The 15,987-nt window shown below is 44.1% G+C and overlaps 1 protein-coding gene across 1 annotated transcript; it reads left to right on the forward strand.

Moving 5' to 3' along the window:
* The first annotated feature begins 7,339 nt into the window (after positions 1-7,339).
* On the forward strand, positions 7,340-12,706 carry LOC130975334 (uncharacterized). The gene is made up of 2 exons (XM_057900144.1): positions 7,340-9,885; positions 9,991-12,706. The coding sequence occupies exons 1-2, from the start codon at positions 7,340-7,342 to the stop codon at positions 12,704-12,706; spliced, it is 5,262 nt and encodes a 1,753-aa protein (XP_057756127.1).
* Positions 12,707-15,987: the final 3,281 nt, after the last annotated feature.

Consider the following 15,987-nt stretch of genomic DNA (forward strand, 5'->3'; position numbering starts at 1 on the left):
ATGAACCATATCTCTTCAAGAGATGTGCAGACGGAGTAATCCGTAGATGTGTGCCTCAAGAGGAAGCACAGAATATCCTTTGGCATTGCCATGGATCACATTATGGAGGACATTTTGGAAGTGAGCGAACAGCCACAAGAGTCCTCCAAAGTGGCTTCTACTGGCCTACTCTCTATAAAGATTCCCGAGCATTTGTGCTTAACTGTGACAGTTGCCAAAGATCAGGCAACCTACCTCACAGTTATGCCATGCCTCAACAAGGAATCTTGGAGATTGAGTTGTTTGATGTATGGGGCATTGATTTCATGGGACGCTTCCCACCATCATACTCAAACACTTATATTCTGGTGGCAGTGGATTATGTATCCAAATGGGTGGAGGCTATTGCAACACCCACCAATGACACTAAAACAGTGTTAAAATTCCTCCAGAAACACATCTTCAGCAGATTTGGTATCCCTAGAGTGTTAATTAGTGATAGGGGCACTCATTTCTGCAATAAACAGCTTTATGCTGCTCTGGTTCGTTATGGAGTTAACCACAGGGTGGCTACTCCATATCATCCACAAACTAATGGGCAAGCTGAAGTCTCAAATAGAGAACTCAAAAGAATCCTGGAACGGACTGTAATTAACCGTAGAAAGGATTGGGCAAGAAGCTTGGATGATGCTCTGTGGGCATACAGAACAGCATTTAAGACCCCCATAGGGACCTCTCCATACCAGCTAGTGTATGGAAAGGCGTGTCACTTGCCAGTGGAACTGGAACACAAGGCCTACTGGGCAACCAGATTCCTGAACCTTGATGCCAAGTTAGCTGGAGAAAGACGATTACTCCAGTTAAATGAGCTAGAGGAATTTAGACTCAATGCTTTCGAAAATGCAAAAATTTACAAAGAGAAAGCAAAAAGATGGCATGATAAGAAATTGTCATCCAGAGTCTTTGAGCCAGGACAGAAAGTTCTTTTATTTAATTCAAGGCTCAAATTATTCCTTGGGAAATTAAAATCCCGGTGGAGAGGTCCATATGTAATCACAAGCGTATCACCATATAGATACATAGAACTTCAGGATAGTGACTCTAACAAAAAGTTCATTGTTAATGGACAAAGAGTCAAACACTATCTTGAAGGAAATTTTGAGCTAGAATGCTCAAAACTGAGACTTGATTAGAGCTCAGTAGTAGTCCAGCTAAAGACAATAAAGAAGCGCTTGCTGGGAGGCAACCCAGCCATTTACAAAGTATATTTACTAATTATATAAATTTTCTTTTTTTACAGGTATAGGTCCAAATCTCTTCAAGGTAAAATTGCAATTGGTTGGATTCACAGAGTTATAAAGGAAATTGGAAGCTTACTGGCGTGAAAAAGCCAGTAAGAAACATTTTGGGCGTTGAACGCCCAAAAGAAGCACCCACTGGGCGTTCAACGCCAGTAAGGGTAGCCTTCTGGGCGTTAAACGCCAGAAAGGAGCATCTTCTGGGCGTTAAACGCCAGAAAGAAGCACCTTCTGGGCGTTTAACGCCAGTTTGGGAGCATCCTGGGCGTTTAGAAAAACGCCCAGTAACAAAGGACTTCCTGGCGTTCAACGCCAGAAAGATGCATCAACTGGGCGTTGAACGCCCAGGAGAAGCAACATGTGGGCGTTAAACGCCCAAACCATGCAGCAGTTGGGCGTTTAACGCCAGGATGGTGGGGAGGAGGTAATTTTCATTTTTCTTTACAATTTTTCTAAATTTTTAAGTTTAAATTCATGATTTCTTGCATAAACATGTTTCAAAATGTCATCCTTCAAAATCAAATTGGTTTTCTAAGAACCCTAATTTCTAAAATCCCTTTTTCAAAAATATCAAATGTATCTTAATTCATAAACACAAATCTTTTTCCAATCCAATTCTTTTTCAAATATTTTTAATTTCTTCTCATATCTTTTTCAACTCATCTTATCTTTATTTGAAAATGCCTTTCCTTCTACTCCTATCCTTTCCTTTCTTTTGCTTGAGGACAAGCAAACCTCTAAGTTTGGTGTGATTTGCCATGATCACTGAGCTAAAACTCATTAAGATCATGGCACCTAAGAGAACAGGAAGAGCAAAGATGTGAACTTAAGGGAGCTGAAGCGTCAGAAATTAATTCTGGAAGGCACCCCACAGACTAGAGGAACATCCACTTCCCAAAATACAGGTTGTTAAGTTCTAATTCCAGCTTTAACTCTGTGATAGTATTATTATAGGATTTTACCTTAGAAGTTATATAGGAGTAGTAGTAATTAGTTTATCTATTTTGATTTTATTTCCAATCAAGCTATAATTTATTTTTCTCATCATCATCAGGCATGAATAAAGTAGTAGATTTTTTTTTAGAATAAAGAAGTAATTTATATTTTCGAGTTCTTAATAATAAAAATTATAATTAATTATGTGTGGTGGCAATACTTTTTGTTCTCTGAATGAATGCTTGAACAGTGCATAAATTGTACTTTGAATTTGATGAATATTGGCTCCTGAAAGGATGAGGAACACGAAAAATATTATTGATGATCTGAAAAATCATGAAATTGATTCTTGAAGCAAGAAAAAGCAGTCAAAAAAAAAAAGAAGAAGATATATATATATATATATACAATCAAAAGGAATAAAAGCCAAGCAGCCCTTAAAACCAAAAGGCAAGGGTAAAAAGGATCCAAGGCTTTGAGCATCAATGGAGAGGAGGGCCCAAGGAAATAAAATCCAGGCCTAAGCGGCTAAACCAAGCTGTCCCTAACCATGTGCTTGTGGCATGCAGGTCCAAGTTACAAACTTGAGACTGAGTGGTTAAAGTCGTGATCCAAGGCAAACAGAGTGTGCTTAAGAGCTCTGGACACCTCTGACTGGGGACTTTAGCAAAGCTAAGTCACAATCTGTAAAGGTTCACCCAGTCATGTGTCTGTGGCATTTATGTATCCGGTGGTAATACTGGAAAACAAAGTGCTTAGGGCCACGGCCAAGACTCATAAATAACTGTGTTCAAGAATCAACATACTACACTAGGAGAGTCAATAATACTATCTGAATTCTGAGTTCCTAAGGATGCCAATCATTCTGAAATTCAAAAGATACAGGGAGATGCCAAAACTGTTCAGAAACAAAAAGCTACAAGCCCCGCTCATCTAATAAGAATCTGAGCTTCATTTAAAACTCTAAAATATCATTACTTCTTAATTTCTGTTAGAACCTATTTTATTCATCTAGTTGCTTGAGGACAAGCAACAGTTTAAGTTTGGTGTTGTGGTGAGCGGATATTTTATACGCTTTTTGGGGGTAATTTCTTGTAGATTTTAGCATGTTTTAATTAGTTTTTAGTTAAATATTATTAGTTTTTAAGCAAAAATCATATTTCTGGATTTTACTATGAGTGTGTGTATTTTTCTGTGATTTCAGGTATTTTCTGACTGAAATTGAGGAAGCTGAGCAAAAATCTGACTTAGGCTGAAAAAAGACTGCTGATGCTGTTGGATCCTGACCTCCCTGCACTCGAAATGGATTTTCTGGAGCTACAGGAGTCCAATTGATGCGCTCTCAACGGCGTTGGAAAGTAGACATCCAGGGCTTTCCAGCAATATATAATAGTCCATACTTTGCGCGAAGATTGATGACGTAACTTGGCGTTGAACGCCAAGTACACGCTGCTGTCTGAAGTTAAACGCCAGAAAAACGTCATGATCCGGAGTTGAACGCCCAAAACACGTCATAACCTGGAGTTTAACGCCAAGAAAGGCCTCTACTCGTGGATAGCTTTATTCTCAGCCCCAGCACACACCAAGTGGGCCCCAGAAGTGGATTTCTGCACCAATTATCTTAGTTTACTCATTTTCTGTAAACCTAGGCTACTAGTTTACTATTTAAACAACTTTTATAGACTTATCTTGTACCTCATGACATTTTCAGATCTGAATTACATACTTTGTGACGGCATGAGTCTCTAAACTCCATTGTTGGGGGTGGAGAGCTCTGCAGCGTCTCGATGATTTAATACAATTCCTTTGTTTTCCATTCAAACACGCTTGTTCTTATCTAAGATGTTTATTCGCGCTTAATTGTGAAGAAGGTGATGATCCGTGACACTCATCACCTCCCTCAATCCATGAACGTGTGCCTGACAACCACCTCCGTTCTACATCAGACTGAATGAATATCTCTTAGATTCTCCAACAGAATCTTCGTGGTATAGGCCGGATTGATGGCGGCATTCATGAGAATCCGGAAAGTCTAAACCTTGTCTGTGGTATTCCGAGTAGGATTCTGGGATTGAATGACTGTGACGTGCTTCAAACTCTTGAGGGCTGGGCGTTAGTGAAAGACGCAAAAGAATCAATGGATTCTATTCCAACCTGATTGAGAACCGACAGATGATTAGCCGTGCTGTGACAGAGCATAGGAACGTTTTCACTGAGAGGATGGGAAGTAGCCACTGACAACGGTGACACCCTACATAGAGCTTGCCATGGAAGGAATCTGCGTGTGAGAAGAGGATTTCAAGGAAGAGTTGAAGTCAAAGGACAAAGCATCTCCAAAACTCCAACATATTCTCCATTACTGCACAACAAGTAACATATTCCCCAGTCCTTTATAAACAAGTAACTCTATTGTTCAAGTAATCCAAACAATTTTGTTGACATCCTGACTAAGACAAATAAAATAAACATTGATTGCTTCAAGCCAATAATCTCCGTGGGATCGACCCTTACTCACGTAAGGTATTACTTGGACGACCCAGTGCACTTGCTGGTTAGTTGTGCGAATCACAAATTCGTGCACCACTTTTGAGCGATTTTGCTTTATTTTCTCTATCTCTTTTTGTAATAGATGAAAAAAGTAAAAATAAGAATCATGTGAGGAATCAAGAAACCATTAGTTGATAAAGGTAAAAGAAACAGGTGTACAAGGCCATATAAAATTTGTTTCTCTATAACCTGTTTTCGGATATATAAGCTCAATTTTGAAGCTTGGATATATAAAGCACTCAATCATAGATTTTAGCTTAGAATTTGAGGCGAAAATAATAGGTTTGTATTCACTGGAATCGGTGTCTATAATTTGGATTAGTTATGGTAAAAATTTTATCATAGTTTATGGATAGATACTTTTATTAAAATTTGGCCAGCACTTAACCATCAAAAATAAAGTAAGTAACTTTATACTATTGAATATAATCTCACACTATTAAAAACACTAATAATGACTAATTAATAACTATAAATTATAAAATTTGCTGATCCCTAATACTCCTCAATCTTTTCTTTGTTTTATTTTTTGTTCTAAATATGATGAGTCAAAAGTGAACAAATCTTTTGTATAATCAATTGTTGTCCTAAAGGATAAAAAATATTAAATGACCTTAATTCAACCTCCTTTAGCTTTTCAAGGTTTAAGGAAACTATATCACATATTTATCGTCCAATAAATACACTAAAAACAGACAAATTAAGCTACTTGAGTATGTGAGAAAATCTTTTGTAAATATATTTAGATGATTATTTAAACAAATTATGAAAGTAAAATTCGAATATAATTTTTTGGGATTATACTCTTTATACATTAATCATTGAGTATTTTTTGTTTATTGTCATATAAAATATATATTTTGTATATACCTATATACTTTTACTGTTTAAATTTAATAAAATATGTTAATACCTAAAAATATAAAAAGGTTGCCCAAAAGACACTATTGGATGCTAGTAATTGAAAGAGTTCGGCAGCAGAAACAACACAAATATTCAACACAAGAACAATATGAAAATATTCACAACACAATATGACAGCAATTATAACAAGTAAATATAGCAAATAAAGTAATAACAAGAACACACTTATATTTTAACGTGGAAAACTCCCTTAATATGAGAGGTAAAAATTACGAGTGGTCCAGACTAATGAAATATCTCTACTATAATCAAATGAAGTACAAGAGAGTCTCAAATAAAGCACAAAAATTTGCATATAACCAGCCAAAATATAAAAGCACCAAAGCTTACAAATGAAAAGTAAGAAAATGAAAAATACCAAAAAACAGAGTTGCTGTTCGAAGCCTATTTCCCCCTCTAAAGACCACCAATTAATATCTTCACCGTTCAGAATGAAGAACAAGATGAGAAGAATCTGCAATCCAAATTTCACGTCGATCCAACAGTAACATAATGAGAAACTGCTGTTCAAAGATTGCTACTCTTTATAAAAATGAAAACCCTATTTTCTCTCTTGTAAAAATAATATAATTTTTCTATATTCACTTAGAGATCATAGATTCAAATTTCACTCTTAACTTAAAAAAAAAAAACCTAAGTCAAATTTTTTATTTTTGAATTTAAAATACATAAAATGATGTTAGTGAGGAGTTATTTTATTTTTTGTTTTATAACAGACTTATTTTTTAATTAATTAATTAAAATTGACCCAGAGATTCTAGTTAGTTTTCTATTGAAACCATTAATTATAACCTACGTCTTAAAGAAAAAACGAAAAACTCTTATTATAAGATCAAAGGGTAATCATGTTTAAATTAAAAATATTTTACAATAGTCAAATCAGATCGATTAGTCAATTACTGATGTCTCATCCACCCGCATGCATCATAACAAGTTGGTGATAAATTTATTTTATTTTATAGCTAATGTTGATTACAATGTGTTGATTTACAGTATGCATATATAAAATGGACCACATCCTTGTTATGAGCAGTTATATTCTATAAGAACCCGTACTGTCTCCCTATCTAGCTTTTTTAACATGGTGCGCATTGTGACAGTTTTCAGTTACCAATATCAATGAAATTGAAATTATATTTAATATGAATTTTTGGTGTCAGATTAACATACAGGACCTCTTAATTCCCTTAAAAACCATCCCCCTAGAACCTGCGCAAGTGTGTATGTCTATAAAATATGTTACGGATCCGGCCCACGGATTCCGGACCCACAACCAAGACCCGAACCCGGCTTACCGGGTCAACCCATCTCGTCTTTCTAGAAGGCCCCGAATCGGTCCTCTAGATCTTCTAACTAACTTTCGAATTCAAACATCTCCCTTATCTTAAGCAAATAAGATAAGATAAGATTATCACCATCACCTATAAATAGAGGACCCAGGTCCCTCCAGGTATTCATTCATCCCACACACCTTATACCTCTTAGATCTATTCTGACTTGAGCGTCGGAGTGTCTTTGCAGGTACCTCCCCTCCGCTCCATCAGGGCCGTCCAACATCCGATCCGACCCGCAGGTTCCCGATCCTCCTCTCAACCCGTATCAGAAGCCTTCTGTACATTGGCGCCGTCTGTGGGGACCTGCAACAATCAGACCGGATGGAGGGCATCCTGGAGGATAACCCATCAAGCCAGGACGACTCCCAACCGCGTCGTCCGATCTCAGAACACCATGAAGCCACAAACCAAGCAAAAATAGCAAGCACCGTCCACCACGCAAACGAGGACGTCACGACGGACCCACAACATCCCGAGAAAGCCAGGGACAAAGCGGCACAAATCATCCAGGATCTCTGTCTCCGGGTCCAAGAACTTGAAGGCAAGTTAAACGACCGAGAAAAGCACAATAACGAGCATGGAAGCCAGGCAACTTCCAGGTCAAGATACCACCACGGAAGGTCGCCAATCCGGCAGCACAATAGGAGAGATGGTCGCAGCACCTCACGCAACCGCCGACACGAGAAGTCACCTGAACGACGATACGACAAGAAACACCATCGCAGCGATTCTCGGGATGTAAACCGTCAGCATGATTCAGACGAAGACCGGAGATACCGAAGCACCAAACGCACGAGAAGCGACCATACCATAATGGGAGCTACGCCCTTCACGGAAGGAATCTTAAGAGCAAAACTCCCCAAAGGTTTCGACAAACCCACCGACATGAAGTACGACGGAACTAAAGACCCTCAAGAGCACCTAACGGCCTTTGAGGCCAGAATGAACTTAGAAGGAGCATCCGACGTAGTCCGATGCAGAGCCTTCCCAGTAACCCTTGCCGGGCCAGCGATCAAATGGTTCAACGCCCTCCCAAACGGATCCATAACTAGCTTCCACGACATCACAAGAAAATTCATGGCCCAGTTCACAACCCGAATCACCAAAGCCAAACACCCCATCAGCCTGTTAGGGGTCACACAAAAGCAAGAAGAATCCACAAGAAAATACCTCGACCGCTTCAACGACGAATGCCTAACGGTCGACGGACTCACGGACTCCGTTGCCAGCCTCTGCCTAACTAACGGACTCATGAATGAAGACTTTCGCAAACATCTCACCACCAAACCAGTGTGGACCATGCACGAAATCCAGAACGTCGCCAAAGATTACATCAACGACGAGGAAGTCAGCCAGGTCGTCGCCGCCAACAAACGACAGCACGCCGCCACCCAACACAACCCGACTCCCCGTCATAACGCACCACCCAAAGAGAACCAACGAGATCACCTTAAACCGACCCACAGACCACCAAGAATAGGAAAATTTTCCAACTACACTGCCCTAACAGCACCAATTACTGAGGTATACCACCAAATAGCAGATCGAGGCATCATCCCCAGAGCCCGACCACTAAAGGAAAGGACAGGAGGAAACAAAACCCTCTACTGCGACTATCACCGCGGATACGGCCACAAAACACAAGATTGTTACGATCTTAAAGACGCTCTGGAGCAGGCCATACGAGACGGCAAACTCCCCGAGTTCGTCAAAATCATCAGAGAACCAAGGCGCGCCGACAGAGACAAATCACCAGAAAGAGAAGGACACAACCCAAGAACCCAAAAACCACCTAGGGAAAACACTGAAGAAGATCCGACCATCATAGTGAACGTCATCACGGGCAAGGACGTGCCGAACAAGTCAAAACTAACACTGAAAAAAGACCTCAAGATAATGGCCGTCAAAAACCACAACCCAGTCACCGTTGCCGACAGCACGGTAACCTTCCTACCCGAGGACTGCCAGCACGGCACCTCGGCCGGAGATGCCCCCTTCGTCATATCAGCCCGAATCGGAACAGGACTAGTAAGAAGAATACTCGTGGACACAGGTGCCGACTCCAACATCCTCTTCCGAGGAGCCTTCGACAAACTCGGGCTCCGCAACGAAAACCTCCAAACCCATCGCCACGGCGTCACGGGCCTCGGAGATAACTTCCTCAAACCAGACGGCTTGGTTACTCTCCCCATCACCATAGGAACAAGCAACCAGAGAAAGACGATCCTATCTGAATTCGTCGTCCTAAAAGACTCCACAGCCTATAACGTCATTCTCGGGAGAAAAACAATCAACGACTTCTCGGCAGTTATCTTCACCAAATACCTTCTCATGAAATTTAAAGCCGAAGACGGCACCATTGGAACCATTCACGGAGACCGAGAAATTGCAGCCGAATGCGACAACAATAGCTTAGCCCTAAGGAAAAAATCCCAAGACGCGGCCGGAATATTCCTTGCCGACCTAGACGCACGGCTTGACGGCCAACCTAGACCGGAACCAGAAGGGGACATGGAAAAACTACAAATAGGGCCAACCAAAGATGAATACACGTTCATCAACAAAAACCTCCCACACGACCTCAAAGAAGAACTCTCGCAACTTCTGAAACAAAACAGAGACCTATTCGCGTTCACACCAGCCGATATGCCGGGAATAAGTCCCGACCTAATGTCTCACCACCTGGCGGTAGACCCCCTAGCCAAACCTGTGGCGCAAAGAAGACGGAAAATGTCACCAGACCGAGCCGCCGAGGTCCAAAAACAAGTAAAAGCCCTACTCGAAGCAAACTTCATCCGAGAACTCCCCTACACGACCTGGCTAGCCAACGTCGTACTAGTTAAAAAGTCTAACGGGAAGTGGCGAATGTGCGTGGATTACACAGATCTCAACAAAGCATGCCCAAAAGACGCCTTCCCCCTACCAAACATCGACGGACTAGTAGATGCAGCATCCGGACACCGGTACCTCAGCTTCATGGACGCATATTCCGGCTACAACCAGATTCCGATGCACCGACCAGACGAAGAAAAGACAGCATTCATCACCCCGGACGGAACCTATTGCTATAAAGTAATGCCCTTCGGCTTGAAAAACGCCGGAGCCACCTACCAGCGACTCATTAACAAGATATTTCGCAACTTAACCGGAAACAAAATAGAAGTCTACATCGATGATATGCTCGCCAAAATGGAATCCGGTGAGCAACTAACCAACGATCTAAAGGTCATAATGAACACCTTGCGAAAGCACCAAATGCGACTCAACCCAACAAAGTGCGCTTTCGAAATGGAAGCAGGAAAATTCCTCGGATTCATGATCACACAACACGGTGTTGAGGCAAACCCGGAGAAATGCCGTGCCGTTCTCGAGATGACAAGCCCAAAGAATCTCAAAGATATCCAAAAGCTCACCGGCCGACTAACCGCACTATCCCGGTTCCTCGGAGCCTCGGCACAGAAGGCAATCCCTTTTTTCAAACTCATGAAAAAAGGGACTCCGTTCAAATGGGAGAAAGAATGCGAAGAAGCTTTCCAACACTTCAAAAAGGTCCTAACAGAACCTCCAATCCTCGCAAAACCTCAAACAGGGGAAACACTATACTTGTACCTCTCCATAACGGAAGAAACAATCGCAGCAGCACTCGTCCGGGAAAACGAGAAAAAGGAACAAAAGCCCATTTACTTCATAAGCAAGGTGCTACAAGACACGGAAGCCCGTTATTCACGACTAGAAAAACTGGCTTTCGCACTCCTCTCGGCATCCCGACGACTACGACAATACTTCCAGGCCCACCCCATAACGGTCCGAACCGACCAAACGGTCAAACAAGTATTACAAAAACCCGACCTAGCAGGAAGAATGCTAGCATGGTCCATCGAGTTATCCCAATTCCAGATCAAGTTCGAGCCCCGAAACGCCATCAAAGCACAAGCCTTGACCGACTTCATCGCCGAAATGACTCCGACCAAGCTAACACCCGAACCGTGGAAACTGCACGTCGATGGGTCATCAAACTCCACTCACGGAGGCGCCGGAATTATACTCGAAAACCAAAATGGGATCACAATTGAGCAATCAATAAGATATGACTTTTCAGTATCAAATAACCAAGCAGAATACGAGGCCCTTTTGGCAGGCCTAAACCTAGCCCGGGAAGTCGGCGCCAAGGTACTCGAAGTTAACACCGATTCCCAGGTGGTATGCTCCCAAATCAACGGGAGCTACCAGACCCGGGACCCCCTGCTCCAACAATACCTCAAGAAAGTAAGTGAAACAAAAGAAGGATTCGAAAACGTCTCCATACATCACGTCCCCAGGGAGCGAAACGCCAGGGCGGATCTACTTTCCAAGCTAGCCAGCACGAAGTCAGGACATGGCAACAGATCGCTAATACAGGAGGTCGTTAAGTCGCCTTCCGTATCAACGGAAATCAACGCACACCTAACATCCTCAAATCGAGAATCTTGGACATACCCGATCTTGCAGTACCTCCGCGATGGAATCCTACCATCAGATCCAAAAGAAGAGAGGAAAATAAAAAGAGAAGCCGCTAACTACACCATCATAGCGGGACAGCTATACAAACGCGGAATCTCGCAGCCCCTACTCAAATGTGTAGAACCCGAGGACACGGAATACGTACTCCGCGAGATACACGAAGGCTGCTGCGGTCACCACATCGGAGGAAAAACGCTAGCCCAAAAAATCATCAGAGCCGGCTATTTCTGGCCCACAATCATTCGAGATTCCATGCAACTCACAAAAAGCTGCGACAAATGCCAAAAGCATGCCAATATCCACCAAGCCGCCCCACACCAACTCAGCGTTATATCGGCTGAACGGCCATTCGGCAGTTGGGGAATCGACCTCGTCGGGCCCTTCCCCACGGCACCCGGCCAACTTAGATATCTCATCGTCGCCATAGATTACTACACCAAATGGATTGAAGCCGAACCCCTGGCCTCCATCACGGCGACCCAATGCCGGAAATTCGTCTGGCGACAGATCATTACCCGGTTCGGAATTCCCGAAGTCATCATCTCCGACAACGGAACCCAATTCACAGACAAAAAATTTAGAGACCTCTTAGAAGGATTGCACGTATCCCATCGCTTCAGCTCGGTAGAACATCCCCAAACAAACGGACAGGTGGAATCCGCCAACAAAGTTATCGTCAAAGGACTTAAGAAACGACTTGACGAAGCCAAGGGATTGTGGGCAGACGAGTTGGGATCAGTGCTATGGTCGTACCGAACAACACCACAAATGAGCACGGGAGAAACGCCCTTCCGACTAACATACGGCGTGGAAGCAGTCATCCCGGTGGAAATCGGAGACCCCAGCCCCAGAAAAACGGTCGGGGGTAACGACGAACAAGCAGAACGAGACCTCGTAGACGAAGAAAGAAGCATAGCTCACGTCAGAGAGTTAGCACTCAAACAAAGAATCAGCCTAAGGTACAATCACGGCGTCATCCGACGAGAATTTGTGGAAGGCGACCTCGTCCTACGACGAAACGATATCGGTCCCCCGACACCAGGAGAAGGAAAGCTCGCACCCAACTGGGAAGGACCATACAGAATCAAGACTGTAATCGGAAAAGGAGCATATAAACTCGAACGACTAGACGGCAGCAAAATACCGAGAACTTGGAACGCAGCCAACCTACGAAGATACTACACTTAAACAAGTCACTCTTTATTTTTTTTTTCTTCCTTTCCTCTTAGTCACCCTTTAGTCTCTTTTATTTTTCAATATTATTATCTTTTAGAAACTCGGGTACTCTTTCCCTCACGAAGGGTTTTAACGAGGCCCAAACTACTCAAATAAAATTTTACAAGTTATTTTTACTTCACCCCCATTACAAGTCACTACCATTCCCCAAAACACGGAATGAAGACACGACCACCACTGAAGGACTGATCACCCTTCAGGCCGAACACACGGATATCCAACAAACCGACCAAACAAACGATTACGACAAAAACAAACAAAAATGCAAGAAAAGCCCGAACGGCCAAATAAACACCACAAGCGGATCATACAAAAGGCCCGGACGGCCGAAAATACTATTGAACGATCCCCAAAAAGTCACGGCCCTTGGCCAAATAAAAACATTCAGAAACTTAACATGTTCAAAAATAAAGTACGAAAAGAAACTACTCAAATATCTACAATCCGACCATCACGAACGGTCTTGAAAGCTCCCGTCACAGACACATCCACACCAGGGGCCAACACAAGAAACTGCGCTTTCATCGTCTCCTCGGTAGCAGCAATGGCATCCCCGGCATCAGCCAACAAAGCCGCTTTCTCCTTCTTCAAAGCCTCAACCTCAGCCTTCAAGGTTTCCGACTCAACGAGGAGCAGGGCAGCTTGAGAACTCGCATCTGAAGATTTCTTCCGCTCCTCAGCCAATTGAGAAAGAAGCGAAGTCTCAAGGCCGGCAAGTCGGAGAATCTCCGCCCCGGCATCCTCCGACGACTTCTCCGCCTTCTCCTTTGCAACCTTGGCTGTCCCAAGCTCCTCCTTTAACTTGGTCACATCGGCCTGGGCCTGCCGAAGCTTCTTCTCCAACAAACCCACTTGGGCCATCACAGGCTCCGCCTTCCTAACAACCACAGCAGACCGGAGAAGGGCACGGTAAACCGACTGAGCCTGGCCAGCAATGTCACAACCATCAAAAAACGACTCTGTCCCGGGCATTAAATGCTGATCAATAAAGCTCGTAGCGTCGAAACGACGGTCCATCACGCTAGGAACCAAGCCCTCCTCCTCAAAAGTCTCACTACCCGGCTCCTCGGTTCTACTCCTCTTCCGAGAAGCCTCAGCAGCCGACACCACGACTACCTCAGGCGAGCCAGGAGGAGCCTCAACACCAGCAGGTCCCCCCGAAGGAACTACCTCCTGAGGAATAGCCCGCGAATCCACGGCCGGGTTGGAGACAGGGGTCGAAGGAGACGAAGACCCTTCCTCCCGAACCAAAGCAGCCTTCAACCTCGCCAAGGTAGTTAGCCCGCCCGCCATCTCAACTGAAAGGAAAAACAAAGAAAAGTCAAAAAAAAAAATATACACACCAATATATGTCCGACAAGCCTCGGGATCCCCCATAACGTCCCGAGGATTCAACGGACGCTCGCCAAACAAATGCCATAAAACGCTGGCGACATCCTTATCCTCCCGAGACAAATCGTCATAAGAAACTTTAGTCAGAACCGACGGCCCGGCACCAAAATTCCAGTAAGTCGGAAACCGGCGCTCGCCTTCCAAGGTAAGCCAAAACGGACGGTGCCCCTCAACGGGACGCACCTTAAAATACTCCCACTTAAACCCATGAAAGGAGTCCTCAAACAACCCGAAAATCCGACGGTGAGGCTGAGCCCGGAAAGACATATACCCTTTCTTATGCTTCCCCTCTTTAGTCGGAAGAGTGCACAAGAAAAGGAAAAGGAAAACAGGAACCGAAACCGGGAGATCAAGATACTGGCACACCAACTCAAAACACCGAACAGCTGCCCAACTGTTCGGATGAAGCTGAGACGGTGCCACGGAACACCGACTAAGTAGACCTTGAACAAACGGAGAGAAGGGGAACCGCACCCCGAGCCGAGTAAACATGGATTCGTAGACCCACATCCAGTCCGGCACGGTGGGAGAACGGAGGTTTAGATAGCAGACGCGCTCATCCGCATCAGGGAGCTCGAGTATATATCGCCCCTCCTCTTCACCGCCACCGCAGATCGCTCCCTGATCGCGGAGCCGTTGGAGATCACCCTCCGTCATCCGCGACGGAACGCCCCACACATCGCTGGTCACCCAACCATAGCGATTGGGAACGCCCCTGGAAGGGGGAATGGGGGCACCCACACCCTCATTTCTCCAACGCTGCATACCTAAAACAGGGAAGAGCACCACCATCAGCCCACCAACTCGACACAATTGCGAAAAACAAAAACCTAAGACACCACTACAAGTAAAACAGAAAATGGCGGTGCTCAGCCCCTTCCCCAAACTCAATACACCAAACACAGCAAACAAAAACAAAGGGAAGTAGGCAGAACAAAACATGGCAAAAACAGAAAAAGGCACAAACAAACGAAGTAACAAAAAGAAGATACCAACCTGGTAATAGTAGAAGAAAACTCGAAAGAAATGCAGGGAAATGAGGAGAAGCAGAAGCAGCACCAGGAAAGCAAAAAGCAGTTTTCTCTCAGGAAATGAAGAAGTTCTCTCTCAAAAGAGAAAAACGGACGAAGGAAATAAAAGCCAAAACGAAACGGTTTCGAAAAGACGAAAGGACGCACCTAACCCTCCACGCAATGAAAACTCTCGGGGGCAAAAAAGAGAAAACCCCCACCACAATAAATGCCCCCTCGGAAAAGCAAACTAATCAACTACGCCTCAAAAGACGCAACAGGCGCAGCAGACACGGAAAGGTCACGTCGAGACCAAAGTACGGTCAAGACGAATCTCTCACCAAACGAAAACAAGAAGCCGACCTTGTCGCCAAACGAATACTCGACCAGTACCAAAGACGCAGAAAGACGCTTCGAACTCTTAGCGACAAACCGACCTTACTCGCTCTCTCGCTACGGGGGCAACTGTTACGGATCCGGCCCACGGACCCCGGACCCACGACCAAGACCCGAACCCGGCTTACCGGGTCAACCCATCTCGTCTTTCTAGAAGGCCCCGAATCGGCCCTCTAGATCTTCTAACTAACTTTCGAATTCAAACATCTCCCTTATCTTAAGCAAATAAGATAAGATAAGATTATCACCATCACCTATAAATAGAGGACCCAGGTCCCTCCAGGTATTCATTCATCCCACACACCTTATACCTCTTAGATCTATTCTGACTTGAGCGTCGGAGTGTCTTTGCAGGTACCTCCCCTCCGCTCCATCAGGGCCGTCCAACATCCGATCCGACCCGCAGGTTCCCGATCCTCCTCTCAACCCGTATCA

This window comes from Arachis stenosperma, chromosome 4 (genome assembly GCF_014773155.1).
Source record: "Arachis stenosperma cultivar V10309 chromosome 4, arast.V10309.gnm1.PFL2, whole genome shotgun sequence".
Classification (NCBI taxonomy): domain Eukaryota; kingdom Viridiplantae; phylum Streptophyta; class Magnoliopsida; order Fabales; family Fabaceae; genus Arachis; species Arachis stenosperma.